Below are 15,433 nucleotides of genomic sequence, written 5' to 3' on the forward strand. Positions count from 1 at the left end.
TGTTGAACATGAACAAACCTGATTTTCTTTGTTCTGATGGCAGAAGTACTTTTTAAATTAGGAAATTCATATTCCCTCCCTAAATAGAATTGTATGTTAAGCATTATGATGTAAAACCAATGTTTTCTTTCCTAGATATGCAAACATGTGTTGGTAAAAGACATAAAGATAATTGTGTTGGATCTCAGGTGATCTGAAGACTAGCGCCATCAGCTCCAGACACCTTCCTGTGGATATGTGGTTGCCGGATTTTCTTAAGATGTTTCCAGAAATGACTGATATTTTATATTTATACATTTTAGATTGAAGGTTTGATATTTATTGTTCTTGTACATTTTGAAGTTTTTTTTGGGGGGAGCGGTTGCCTTGTCTCAAGAGAGGTCACAAAGTTGTTAAATCAGTACCTATTAGTGTACCCAAATACTATGACCTGATAATAAATTGTTGCAAACAACAGTCTGTCCAGTATTTATAGAAGCCTTTGCATATGATTTTTAGAACGTTAGGTGTTTCCCTGTAATTTTTTTTTTTTTTCACTCATGTAAAATATAATTCCAAAGAAAGAAATTCGTAGGAGTTCATCTCTAAGACGGGTCATCTATTCCTGCAACATTTCCCTACAGTAGAAGGTGAGCAGCTTCGCCACGTGAAAAGAACCATGGGTGCCGACAATAGAGACCATCTGTGTTTTCAGTTTCATCCAGTCCCAGCATCCAAGATAGGTTTGCAGTGAATCATGGCATCGAATACTAGAGCAACGAGCTTCTGCTTCAGGATGAGGTCAGAGGGACTGGGGTAGCCGATGACTCATCAACTTGATTAAGAGGACTAAACGCAGAGAAGCTTGAGAGTGGGAAAGAAGAAGGATCAGATAAAAATGCAAAGCCCGTTACTGTGAAGGTCGACAAGGGTGACAGAAGACATATGGCAGAGGAAATAACAGAAAATTCTCAGCCAAAAAGAACAAATAAAAGAAATAATGTGGAAAGAGTACTTGTGGTTAAAAATATGTGCATATAAACTAATGCTCGGGGAATAGGAAAGAAAAAACTAAGGATGAAATTGAACAGGATAACATAAGTACAATGTATGTACGTTATGGTATTTCTCAGGCTTGGTAGGATGGGACTGCGGCTGGTATCTAGATAATAAAAGCATTTACCTAGATCAAAAGATACAGATTAAATAGAAGGAATGAGAGAGGTATGTTCTGTCTTAGCAAATTGGATAGGTAGGAAAAACCTGAAGGTGGAAACATATTGGAAAAAAATTAGCTACAAATATAAGTAGAGAAGACAGAAGTAATATTGTTAAAGGAGCAAAATCTAACCTGCCCAGCTTGAAGACAGGTATGGATGATGCCTTCTATGTGACAACCTGTAGCAAACTGCCAGCAAGGTGACGTGAAACAGTGATGGGGGAGGCTTTCAGTATCCTATCACCTGCTGGACACAACACCTCAGCTACATCCAGGTCCAGGATACACCCTTGTTTTGCCTTACTGCTTGTTTAATTTCCCTGTAGAGGGTTTGTTGAATGTCAACCAATAAGGAAAAGCAAGTGGACGCTGAATTGAGAGAAACTTTGGAGGAAAGTGAACATATTGTCTGAGAGATGTATATAAATAAGGGAATTCTATTTGCAAATCAACAGTTCCAGTGATCCTGTAGTGGATACCTTTAACAGAGATTAATGACTAAAACCCATAGGGAAGTCCTAAGAAATCCAAATGCATACTATGGTACCACAGATGTGCCCAGTGAAGTGAGCACAGAAAAGGCATCAGAGAAACCAGCAAACTTGCTGATCTGCCCTAGTTTCAAAGGAGCCTGTATAAAAGCTGGGTGCTAGGCACTGAGTCCAAGAACAATTCTGAGAGAGAGAGAGAAAAATTGGCAACTAGCAAAGAACATAGGATTGACTAAGAGTCAGTATAGCTTTTCTGGGAGCCATTTATACTACACAAGTCTATTTCATTAGTGTTGTTGTGTGCCATCAAGTCGATTCCGACTCAGAGTGACCCTGTGTGATAGAGTAGAACTGCCCCATAGGGTTTCCTAGGCTGTAATCTTAACCAGAGCAGATCGCCAGGTCTTTGTCCTGAGGAGCCTCTTGGTGGGTTTGAACTGCAGACCTTTCGGTTAGCAACCAACCACTTAACCATTGTACATCCAGGGCTCCTTATAGGTAAACTTATTATACTAGATGAGGAAGATGTTACAGATACACATAGAATCAAGACAGAGAGGTTAAAATCTCGTGCTCTGTAATCAGACGTTCACTGATAGAAGCGTTACTTGTGGTAGCAAAGTGCTGGACTCAGTCTGGGAGTGTGGATACATATCAAGAACCTCTACGCACCAATTAAAAGCAATTGGGCTAGGTGTGCACTGAGCAACGTAAATAAATCTCAGAATTGTGGTGCCAAATGAATAAAGTAAAAAATAGAATGAGGAAGGGGGGGAAAAAAAAAAGCTCATGCTCTAGAGTCAAATTCCAGCTCTGCCACATACAAGATGATGCTTTATGCCGTCATGAAAACCAGAACACAAGGAGCATACCGAGAGGACATTTTCAGGAACATAGGCCAGAGTGTCATCTTTCTCACTTCACCCCTGTTTGTAGCTTTTACCCAAGCCAACACCCTCTCTTGGGATCTCCTGAATACTTAGGCACTTTGAGAATAGCTTTTTATTCTGATATAATTGCAAACGTATTGAAAAGTTGCAAGGGTAGTACAAGGAACTATCATTCACGCTTTATTTAGATCATCTGTTGTATGCATTTTGCTCCATTTACTGTATCACATTCTCTCTGTTATATATAAACATACACACACGTATGTAATTTTTTTCTAAACCATTTGAGTAAGCTGGATATATTGAGTCCCTTTATCACTAAATGCTTCAGTGTATATTTCTAAGAAGAAAGATTGTCTCTCAACCACAGCAAAGTTATCAAAATTAGGAAATTCAATATGGACACAATTGTGTTAGGTGCTGTCCATTCGGTTCTGAATAATAGCGACCTTATGTACAACAGAATGAAACACTGCCTGGTCCTGCGCCTTCCTGACCATCTCGTTATGCTTGAACCCGTTGTTGAGCCACTGCGTTGATCCATCTCATTGAGGGGGTCTTCCTCTTTTTCTTTGACCGTTTACTTTACCAAGCATAATGTCCTCCAGGGGGCTCCCTCCTGACAACATGACCACAAAGTATGTGAGATGAAGCCTCACCATCCTTGCTTCCAAGGAGCATTCTGGCTGTACTTCTTCCAACACAGATCTGTTCCTTCTGCCAATCCATGGTATATTCAGTATTCTTCACCAACATCATAATTCAAAGGTGTCAATTCTTCTGTCTTCCTTATTCAGTGCACAGCTTTCCAGTGCATATGAGGCGATTGAAAACACCATGGCTTGGGTCAGGTGTACCTTAGTCCTTAAATTGACATCTTTGCTTTTTAACACTTTAAAGAGGTCTTTTGCAGCAGATTTGCCCAATGCAATGCATCATTTGATTTCTTGACTGCTGCTCCCTTGGGTGTTATCCAAGTAAAATGAAATCCTTGATAACTTCAATCTTTTCCCCATTTTCCATGGTGTTGCTTATTGGTCCAGTTGTGAGGAATTTTGTTTGCTTTACATTGAGGTGTAATCCCCACTGAAGGCTGTGGTCTTTGTTCTTCATCAGTAAGTGCTTCAAGTCCTCTTCACTTTCAGCAAGCAAGGTTGTGTCATCTGCATAACACAGGTTATTAATGAGTCTTTCTCCAATCCTGATGCCCTGTTCTTCTTCATATAGTCCAGCTTCTCAGATTATTTGCTCAGCATACAGATTGAATAAGTAAAGTGAAAGAATACAACCCTGATGCACATCTTTCCTGACTTTAAATCATGCAGTATTCCCTTATTCTGTTCAAACAACTGCCTCTTGATCTATTTGCAGGTTCCTCATGAGCACAATTTAGTGTTCTGGGATTCCCATTCTTAACAATGCTATCCATAATTTGTTATGATCCACACAGTCTTTGCACAGTTAATAAAACACAGGTAGACATCTTTCTGGTATTCTCTGCATTCAGCTACAATCCAGGTGACATCAGCAATGATATCCCTTATTCCATATCCTCTTCTGAATCTTGCTTGAATTTCTGGCAGTTCTCTGTCCATGTACTGCTGCAACCACTTTTGAATGATCTTCAGCATAATTTTACTTGTATGTGATATTAATGATATTGTTCAATAATTTTTGCATTCTGTTGGATCACCTTTCCTTGGAATAGGCATGAAAATGAAATCTCTTCCAGTCGGATGGCCAAGTAGCTGTCTTCCAAATTTCTTGGCATAGACGAGCAAGCACTTCCAGGGCTGCATCCATCTGTTGAAACATCTCAATTGATATTCTGTCAATTCCTGGAGCCTTGTTTTTTGCCAATGTCTTCAGTGCAGCTTGGACTTCATCCTTCAGTAACATGATTTCTTGCTCATATGCTACGTCCTGAAATGGTTGAACATCAACCAGTTCTTTTTGGTACCGTGACTGTGTGTATTCCCTCCATCTTCTTTTGATGATTCCTGTGTCATTCAGTATTTTGTCCATACACTCCTTCAGTATTGCAACTCGAGGCTTGAATTTTTTCTTCAGCTCTTTCAGCTTAAGTGTGTTCTTTGATTTTGGTTTTCTAACTCCAGATCTTTTCATGTGTCATTATAATACTTTACTTTGTCTTCTAGAGCCACCCTTTGAAATCTTCTGTTCAGCTCTTTTACTTCATCATTTCTTCCGTTTGCTGTAGCTACTCTAAGTTCAAAAGCAAGTTTCAGAGTCTCTTCTGACATCCATTTTGGTCTGTTCTTTCCTGCCTTTTTAATGACCTTTTGCTTCTTCATGTATGATGTCCTTGATGTCATTCCACAACTTGTCTGGTCTTCGGTCATTAGCGTTCAGTGTGTCAAATCTATTCTTGAGAGGGTCTCTAAACTCAGGTGGGATAGACTCAAGGTCGTACTTTGGCTCATATGGACTTGTTCTAACGTTCTTCAGCTTCAACTTGAGCTTGTCTGTGAGCAATTGATAGTCTGTTCCACGGTTGGCCCCTGGCCTTGTTGTGACTGATGATATCCAGCTTTCCATCATCTCTTTCCACAGATGTAGTCGATTTGATTCCTGTGTATTCCATCCGGTGAGGTCCAAGTGTATAGTCACCATTTATGTTGTTGAAAAAAGTTATTTGTGATGAAGAATTGTTGGTCTTACAAAATTCTATCATTTGATGTCTGGCATTGTTTCTATCACCAAGGTCATATTTTCCAACTACTGATCCTTCTTTCTTCCCAACTTTTGAATTCCAGTCACCAGTAATTATCAATGCACCTCGATAGCACGTTTGATCAATTTCAGGCTGCAGAAGTTGGTAAAAATCTTCAATTCCTTCATCTTTGGCCTTAGTGGTTGGTGTGTATATTTGAATAGTCATATTAACTGGTCTTCCTTGTAGGTGTATGGGTATTATCCTATAACAGACAGTGATGTACTTCAGGATAGATCTGGAAATGTTCTTTTTGATGATGAATACAACGCCATTCCTCTTCACTTTCTGAGCATAGTAGACCATATTGTTGTCCAATTCAAAATGGCTAATACCAGTCCCTCTCAGCTCACTGATGTCTAGGATATCGATATTTATGCATCCATTTCATTTTTGATGATTTCCAATTTTCCTAGATTCATACTTTGTGTGTTTCACGTTCCTATTATTAATGGGTATTTAGTTTTTTTCTTCTCATTTTGAGTTGTGAAACAGCAGATGAAGGTCTCGAGAGCTTGAGTCCACCCAGGTCATTAAGGTCAACTCTACCAGTCATTTTTGAGTATCTTCCAACATGAGGGGCTTTCTTTTGGCACTATATCAGACAGTGTTCTGCTGCTATTCATAAGGTTTTCACTGGCTAACTTTTTTCAGAAGTAGATTAACCCCCCCAAAAACAAAACAAAACAAACCCGTTTCTGTTGAGTCGATTCTGATTCATAGTGACTCAAGAGGACAGAGTAGAACTGCCCCATAATATTGCCAAGGAGAGCGTGGTGGATTCAAACTGCCAACATTTTGGTTAGCAGCCATAGCTCTTAACCACTACGCCACCAGGGTTTCCAGAAGTAGACTGCCAGGTCCTTTTTCCTAGTTTGTCTTAGTCTGGAAGCTCAGCTGAAACCTGTCCACCACGCATGACCCTGTTGGTATTTGAATACCAGTGGCATAGCTTCCAGCATCACAGCAACACGCAAGTCACCACAGTACCAGAAACTGACTCGTGGAGTGGACACAATACTATTACGTAATCCAAAGTCCACACATAATTTTCATCTGTTATCCTGATAATGTCTCTTTTGCTTTTTTTTTCTTCCTGACTAGGATACAGTCTAGAATTACACATCACATTTAGTTGTTATATCCCTTTATTCTTATTTAATCTGGAACAGTTCATTAGTCTGTTTTAATTCGTCTTGGCGTTTCTGAAGGATACAGGCTATTTATTTTGTAGAAGTTGCCTCAGTTTGGGGTAGGCTCACGTTTCTTTATGATTAAATTCTGCTTATGCATTTTTGGCAGAAATACCACAGAAATGATGTTGTATCCCTCGGAATATCGTAAATGAGACTCATAATATTGCTTTGTCCCAATATTGGTGCTGTTAATTGAGATTACTGGATAGAGTTCACCAGATTCCTCTTTTATGAAGTTGCTATTTCATCTTTGTAATTGATAAGTAATTTGTAGGGAAGTATTTTGAGACTATGTAAATATTCTTCAGGACACTTTTTGATTGGTTGTCCAAGTGCGACCTTATTCTCAGTAGAAATTGCACCCAGGCACCTCAGAAAATCCTGAGCTGGCTGCCTTTTCCTTTTCCAACAGTCTTGTGATCACCTCTCAGTCCTCTGCTTATCCTTTGAGGTCTTGCCTTACTCTTTCCCAGGTTTTGTCTCTCTTTTCTTTCCAACTTTTAAGTTACCTTCTCTAACCATTTTTTCCCTGGCAGGGCCAAGCATAGCTCCCTATCTTTCCTCTTCCCAGTGACTTCTACACTATCCACAGCTTTCCCAGACTTTGCTTTCCTCCTGAGATTCTGTCCGAGTTACTTAAACAACCTCATTTGTATATACTAGCATCCACTTTTTACTTCAATGATTTCTGTATTTGAAGCTGGGGTATTCCCTGTCCTCTGTGCTTAGATGAGTTGATGTTGTTGTTGTCGTTAGGTGCCGTCTAGTCGGTTCCGACTCATAGTGACCCTATGCACAACAGAACGAAACACTGCCCGATCCCGAGCCATCCTTACAATCGTTGTTATGCTTGAGCTTATTGTTGCAGCCACAGTGTCAATCCACCTTGTTGAGGGTCTTCCTCTTTTCAACTGACCCTGTACTCTGCCAAGCATGATAGCCTTCTACAGGGACTGATCCCTCCTGGCAACATGTCCAAATTATGTAAGACACAGTCTTGCCATCCTTGCTTCTAAGGAGCATTCTGGTTGTACTTCTTCTAAGATATATTTGTTTGTTTGTTCGCAATCCATGGTATATTCAATATTCTTCGCCAACACCACAATTCAAAGGCATCAATTCTTCTTTGGTCTTCCTTATTCATTGTCCAGCTTTCACATGCATATGATGCAATTGAAAATACCATGGCTTGGGTCAGGCGCACCTTAGTCTTCAAGGTGACATCTTTGCTCTTCAACACTTTAAAGAGGTCCTTTGCAGCAGATTTGCCCAATGCAATGCGTCTTTTGATTTCTTGACTGCTGCTTCCATGGCTGTTGATTGTGGACCCAAGTAAACTCAAATCCTTGACAACTTCAATCTTTTCTCTGTTTATCATGATGTTGCTCATCGGTCCAGTTGTGAGGATTTTTGTTTTCTTTATGTTGCGGTGTAATCCATACTGAAGGCTGTGGTCTTTGATCTTCATTAGTAAGTGCTTCAAGTCTTCTTCACTTTCAGCAAGCAAGGTTGTGTCATCTGCATAACACAGGTTGTTAATGAATCTTCCTCCAATCCTGATGCCCTGTTCTTCTTCATATAGTCCAGCTTCTCGTATTATTTGCCCAGCATACAGATTGAATAAAAAAAAAAAAAAAATAGGTATGGTAAAAGAATACAACCCTGGCACACACCTTCCCTGACTTTAAACCAATCAATGTCCCCTTATTCTGTCCAAACAACTGCCTCTTGATCTATGTAAAGGTTCCTTGTGAGCACAATTAAGTGTTCTGGAATTCCCATTCTTCACAATGTTATCCATAATTTGTTATGATCCACACAGTTGAATGCCTTTGCATAGTCAATAAAACACAGGTAAACATCCTTCTGGTATTCCGTGCTTTCAGCCGGGATCCATCTGACAACAGCAATGATATCCCTGGTTCCACGTCCTCTTCTGAAACTAGCCTGAATTTCTGGCAGTTCCCTGCTGCAGCTGTTTTTGAATGATCTTCAGGAAAATTTTGCTTGCATGTGATATTAATGATATTGTTCTATAATTTCCACATTCATTTGGGTCATCTTTCTTGGGAATAGGCATAAATATGGATCTCTTCCAGTCAGTTGGCCAGGAAGCTGTTTTCCATATTTCTTGGTATAGATGGTGTGAGCACTCCAGCGCTGCATCTGCTTGTTGAAACATCTCAATTGATATTCCATCATTTCCCTGGAGCCTTGTTTTTCTCCAATGCCTTCAGAGCAGCTTGGACTTCTTCCTTCAGTACCATCGGTTCCTGATCATATGCTACCTCTTGAAAAGGTTGAACATCAACTAATTCTTTTTGGTATAATGACTCTGTGTATTTCTTCCACCTTCTTTTGATGCTTCCTGTGTCATTTAATATTTTCCACACGGAATTCTTCAGTATTGCAGCTCGAGGCTTGAATTTTTTCTTCATTTCTTCAGCTTGAGAAACGCCGAATGTGTTCATCCCTTTTGGTTTTCCATCTCTTCTTTGCACATGTCATTATAATACCTTAGTTTGTCTTCTCGAGAGGCCCTTTGAAATCTTCAGTTCTTTTACTTCATCAATTCTTCCTTTTGCTTTCGCTGCTCGACATTTGAGAGCAAGTTTCAGAGTCTCCTCTGACATCCATCTTGGTCTTTTCTTTCTTTCCTGTCTTTTCAATGACCTCTTGCTTTCTTCATGTATGATGTCCTTGATGTCATTCCACAACTCGTCTGGTCTTTGGTCACTAGTGTTCAATGCATCAAATCTATTCTTCAGATGGTCTCTAAATTCAGATGGGATGTACTCAAGGTCATATTTTGACTCTTGTGAACTTTCTCTGATTTTCTTCAGCTTCAGCTTGAACTTCCATATGAGCGATTGATGGTCTGTTCCACAGTTGGCCCCTGGCCTTGTTCTGACTGAAGATATCGAGGTTTTCCATCGTCTCTTTCCACAGATGTAGACAATTTGGTTTCTGTGTGTTCCATGTGGCGAGGTCCATGTGTATAGTCATCTTCTATGTTGGTGAAAGAATGTATTTGCAATGAAGAAGTCTTTGATCTTGAAAATTCTATCATTTGACCCCCAGCATTGTTTGTATCACGAAGGCCATGTTTCCCAACTACTGATCCTTCTTCTTTGTTTCCACCTTTTGCATTCCAATTGCCAGTAATTATCAATGCATCTTGATTGCATGTTCAATGAATTTCAGACTGCAGCAGCTGATAAAAATCTTCTATTTCTTCATTTTTGGCCCTAGCGGTTGGTGTGTAAATTTGAATAATAGTCGTATTAACTGGTCTTCCTTGTAGGGGGATGGATATTATCCTATCACTGGCAATGTTGTATTTCAGGATAGGTCTTGAAATGTTCTTTTTGACGATGAATGCAATGCCATTCCTCTTCAAGTTGTCATTCCCAGCAAAGAGTATATGATTGTCCAATTCAAAACCGCTAATACCAGTCCATTTCAGCTCACTAATGCCTAAACATTGATATCCTAGGCATTAGATGAGTTGATATCCCTTTCTAATTGTCTATCCCAAATACTGATATCATGCCAACCAAATTCTGCTCCAGGTCTCATTCATTAAGAGCCTACTAAAGGTAGCTCAGTGGCTTGTTTCTGCCTCATGACAACTTGTAGCCTAGGAAAGTTCAGGACCCAAGCTCCAGAAGTAGAGCTTGGCCTTCCCTGTGTCAGGGGCCTTGAGACTACTGCCACCATCAGCTAAGGGCAAATGAACTCTGCAAAGCTGGGTCAGGCTGTTCTCAACTTCTTAGCATGTAAAGACAACATGGTATTCTAATACACTTGAGAAAAGGGAATGATTATATAATTTTTTCCAGGGTATATGACTACTGGGACTCGAAGTGGCTTAGGAATGGTTGTTATCCTCAGAGTAGAATTCAAAGATGTAGTAGTAGACCAAGAGGATGTAAAATGAGAGGTGGCTGGTGAGAAAACTGCAGATATCGAATGGTGCTTAAAGACAGAAAAGGATTCAATTGGAAGCCAAGAACACTTAGCTTCTTAGATTTCTAGAGAGAACAGAAAGAGAAGCCATGAGTATGCAAAGCCAATTATGTCTCTTTTGAATAGCAGATTAGAAGAGGACCCATTTTTCACTAAATTCGTAAAAAAAAAAACCTTTGCCATGGAGTCAATTATGACTCATAGTGACTTTATAGGATAGAGTAGAATGGCCCCATAGGGTCTCAAAGGAGCGGCAGGTGGATTTTAAGCGACGACCTTTTGTTAGCAGCCATAGCTCTTAACCACTGTGCCACTAGGGCTCTGTTTTTTTGTTTTTTCACTAAAAGATATATTGCCTGAAGGAGTGGGGGTGTGCTTGGCTCTTTCATTTCTCTACAAAGGAAAGTAAAACCTCAGGGTTGAGGTGGAGTTCGAAAGGTTGTTTTTGAAGGAGATGTGGTTTTCTTATTGCCAAGTACAAACCCTATTAACCAGACTGCCCAGAAGGATCTTGTCACAGGGCTGAAGAACTTTGGAGGCAACAAACCAGTGCCCCACCCTTGTCAGGCAGAATGGTTCCCAGAGGCTCACAGAACTCAGTGTCTGAAAGAAGAGTCATCAGAAATGTGCTCATTCCATTGGGAAATGGGCTAGCCAGGAAGTAGAGCTCATGTCGTCCAACTAGAGGCTGTTAGAGACCAGAGTGTACTTTGGATGGGCCTCCTTTGGAAGATATCGTTCATAGTAGGCGAGTACTGCTCCCATTTTTTAATGTGTTCAGACTGAATTGAAAATTGTATTCTTTGTTGTCATGGGGGTGCCTATTGCCTTGAGAGAAATTATTCTCATCTTTATAGACCTTGCCAATAACAGAAGAGCAGAGTAGAATGTCTGTGGATTCTTCTCAGCCACTGAAATGGTTCCTGGCTTTTTTTTAGTATGGTTTTGTTTGCAGAAAATTAGCATTTTACTTAAGTTGCAATACAAAGGGCAGATTTATGTCAGATGAGGCCACATACCAGAGTAGGTTCACTATTTGTACCCTCCCCCTGCCTCCCACCGATGTATTCCATACTACAGACTGCTTGTGCAATGCTTTGGCCTGAGATGGAGGTTTCTGTTGTGAAACTAGCTGAAGCGGTCCCAGATGTGGAAAGCAGATGTTTCTCTTCTGGCATTTCTTGAAGAATTATCTAGAAAGAAAATGTCTCCTGTGAAAAGGATGTTTGAGAAATGCCATGTATTTGGCAATGCCAAAGGAAGGAAGGCAAGCTTTCAGCTTCTCGTTCTTCTTAGAAGAATTCACTTTATTTTCTGTGTGAAGTATGCACAGAACTCTTCTCTGTTCCTCTAAGGAACTTGTTCCTTTTTCTGATATATTGGCTGGTTCTTCATGAGACAAGAATGTATTTTCCCTGGGGTAAGCTGACAAAAGCATTGTTCAGTGGTTCTTAGACACTTATCATACTGATGTCCCAGAAGACTTTTTTTTTTTTTTTTTTGGTAATTATCAAAGGGCAAGTGCTACTACAGTCCTGTGTGGAGGCTGAGGTGTACACCTCTTTAGATCCTATAGTTATTATTTTAAAAAGTACCATTCGGATAAGAACATGAGTAGCTATTATAATATTACCCTGATCTGGTGTTTTAAAGTCTTCAAATAGACTTAAGGAATTATTCCTTAAAAGGACAGCTTTCAAAAAGAATTTTCAACTAAGTAAATCACACTAGGTATTTAAAAAGGTATTTTTCAAATTAAATAAATATTTTTACAATAATTATGTTTTGTTATGATAATGTTAATTTTATAATGCTTTTGTGATTAAAGGAATTTAATAAAGCCCATATGCATATATATATGTTTGAATAACCAAAGGAGAGCTAGGGAGAAGATCAAGAGAACCCTGGGGAGAGAACATGATCCAGAAAGGAAGCTTTTTATACTCGGTCTGCTTGTCATCATTCAGAGTGGAGGTGGGGAGATGCAGAGGATGAAGGAGAGAAAACAGAGATGAACCCTAGGAAGGGAAGTGGAATAAAAAGTATTAGAGGCTGGCTTTATTTAAGCTATTTGTTTTGAAGTAAATGCCTCCGGCATTATCTAGGCCAAAACACATTCTAAAACCACGTGGAGATAATTTGATGTATATATTTTTTCTCTGTCAAGGAGGATTACCCATACATCCTCATCAAGTAAACAGAATTGACTGTGAAAAACCAAAATTGTTTACTTGAATTAGTCATTGTCCCTGTGGGTCCAGGAAGTACCAGTAGAATGAGTGTTGAATCTGTGTTCTTAAGTCTGAAAAGGATGTTTAAAAATTCTTCTCTGCAGATTTTCCAGGACAAAGATTGTTTAAAAAATAAACTCCATTATGCTTCCTCCTAATATAAATACTGATGAACCTTGAGAGCAAAACAAATAAATAGAAGACGTTTGCTCTTCCTGACTTCAGACAAGGCCGTGTTTTGGGAGGCTTCAGAAATAATGTGTGTGGATTAAATAATTTAGTGGTTCATTTCAGCAATAAGATGCCATACTTACAGAATTTTTTCAAAGGCAAAACATTATTAACTTAATATTTTAAAGTCAAATTTTAATGATAGCATTAATAAAGATGTCAAAAGTTTCTAGAACTGACATACTCTCATCAAACTCTTACTGTTTGGAATACCAGTCCCAGCCCTTTATCAGGTTCACCAGCACCATGTTGAAAAGCAGGATTTGATTTTATCAAGGATACCAGTACCAGTTGTCATCGAGTCAACTTTAACTCAGGGTGGCCCATCTGTGTCAGAATAGAACTGTTCTCCATATGGTTTTCAATGACTGATTTTTTGGAAGTAGGTTGCCAGGTCCTTCTTCCAAGGCACTTCTGGGTGGACTTGAACCTCCAACCTTTCAGTTAGCAGCCAAGAGTATTGACCACTTGTGTCACCCGGGGACTCCTTATCAAGGATGGTTGGCCCTTTTGGCTGGATAGAATTAGAAACGCAGAAGAAAGAATAACCAAAAGAACCACCAGTAATAATACTTTAAAATAATACCTTTGCTTTCTATTAAATTCAGTGGTTTATACTTTAATAAAGGAGAAGACAACGTTAAAACATCCATCTGAAGTCACAAACTTTTTTTTTTAAGAGCAAAGATTAGTTCAAAATTAATAGGATAGAATTGAATTTACCTGCTTAATATGTTCTGAGTAGGTGATGGCATTTTGTAAAGAAAGACCTACAGTTAAATGATTTCAGCCCATTTTTAAGGGCGTCTTGGGTTGTGGCATATGTTGAAATATAAAGAGGAGAAAATAACTGATCCAATGAAAGGATGCAAGAAATAAGCCTCGAAACTAAATGTGTAGGGAAAATAGAGCGGCATAATCTAAGAAGAATATGAAAAGAACTTGATTGGTGTGTCAACCCATACCTGTTGCCATTGAGTCGATTCTGATTCATGGTGACCCCACGTGTGTCAGAGTAGAACTGCACTCCACAAGGTTTTCAATGGCAGTAATCTTTTGTAAGTAGGTTGCCAACTCTTTCTTCTGCAGTGCTGCTGGGTAGATTCGAACCGCCAACCTTTAGGTTATTGTTAGGTGCTGTTCAGTCAGTTCCGACTCATAGTGACCCTATAAGGACAGGGTAGAACTGCCTCATAGGGTTTCCAAGGAGCCGCTGGTGGATTTGAGCTGCCAACCTTTTGGTTAGCAGCTCTCAACCACTGCGCCACCAGGGCTCCCTGGTTAATAGCCACGCGAAAACTGTTTCTCCACCCACGGATCTTGGTTTATCTAAAATACCGCATATTTTTCTCCAACAATAGGAAATCTGCTTAAAGGTAGCTGAGCTTTAGGCCACTGTGAAAATCTGTCAGTAACTATGTTTCATCAGTTTTCCCTGAAGACGGGATATATTTCAAACTCAGTCCAGCAAAAATTATGCTACCTTCAGCCCTTCAAACTAAACTAAACCCATTGCTTTTGAGTCGATTCTCTTCAGACCTTAAGGGGCATGGAATAACTACAAGGAGAACATTCTGGAATAGCTGTAGCCATCATGAACAAATTAGAGTGAGAGGTGGCAGTGTGTGGGTGTTCATTTCCCAGATACATTTCTGAAAATGAGATGAATTTAATTAACCAGTAATATGAAACACAAAGGAATGGCAAATGAATCAGAGATACCAAATATCTCACTCAAAATTACCCTAATTACTTGTAACTGGCATCTGATTGCAAGACAGACATGTCACAGAGAAAATGTTATGACTCCTACTTTGGAAAGTCAAGTCATAGTCACACCTGTGACGTCTATGTGTGGCCAGTTCTCTGGGGCTGTCTTTGCAGTTCTACATGTGTAGCACACTATCTGGTTTCTGGGTCTCTGTCAGGAATGTGTCATGTATGCCCTACTTCCTCCTCTTCAACTTCGGTCTCCAACCCCCCACAACTCTGCTGCACAGTACTGTCAGGGGTAAGCTGGAGGTGGTCACGGAGGAGCAAGGGGTAGCTCGTCCTTTTGGAGTCTGCTTTGTTATTGTTAGGGGAGAGAAGAGGACTCGAGGCAGTCAGGCTGGTGTGTTGCTGATTTTATCTCCTCTGTCAATCCCGGCAAAACTCATCAACAGGACTCTGCTACCCCTGCAAGCCCAGCTCTTCAATTAACTGGGCCCCTTGTGAAATCGCAGGAGCAATTATTGATCTATGACTCAGAAGAGGTGCGTAGGCAGTGCAGCTGGGTGGCTCACAAGGAAGGAACATTTTGGTAATGCACATTCTTGGGTGGTTCTAGTTTTCCTGATTTTTGCCTCTGGGCAGGTCTGCTTTGGAGTGACTATTCTTAGCACCCATTCTTTTACCAGGGGTTCGCGCCCCCTAGTGGTAGATATAAAGTACAACAGTATAACAGACTTGTTTTGCTTTAAGTAAACCGTGCAGTGATGACAGGAATGTTTG

At 39.9% G+C, this 15,433-nt stretch overlaps 1 protein-coding gene across 1 annotated transcript in view; it reads left to right on the forward strand.

The window, feature by feature from the left end:
* Window positions 1-2,769, forward strand: part of STAMBPL1 (STAM binding protein like 1) — a 46,926-nt gene extending 44,157 nt beyond the window's left edge. The window contains exon 11 of the mRNA XM_049855349.1: window positions 136-2,769. Within this exon, the coding sequence (XP_049711306.1) occupies window positions 136-192 (57 nt within the window). The 3' untranslated portion in view covers window positions 193-2,769. The remainder of the gene's footprint in view (window positions 1-135) is intronic.
* The last annotated feature ends 12,664 nt before the right edge of the window (window positions 2,770-15,433 follow it).

The sequence above is a fragment of the Elephas maximus genome, chromosome 16 (genome assembly GCF_024166365.1).
Source record: "Elephas maximus indicus isolate mEleMax1 chromosome 16, mEleMax1 primary haplotype, whole genome shotgun sequence".
In the NCBI taxonomy this organism is placed as follows: domain Eukaryota; kingdom Metazoa; phylum Chordata; class Mammalia; order Proboscidea; family Elephantidae; genus Elephas; species Elephas maximus.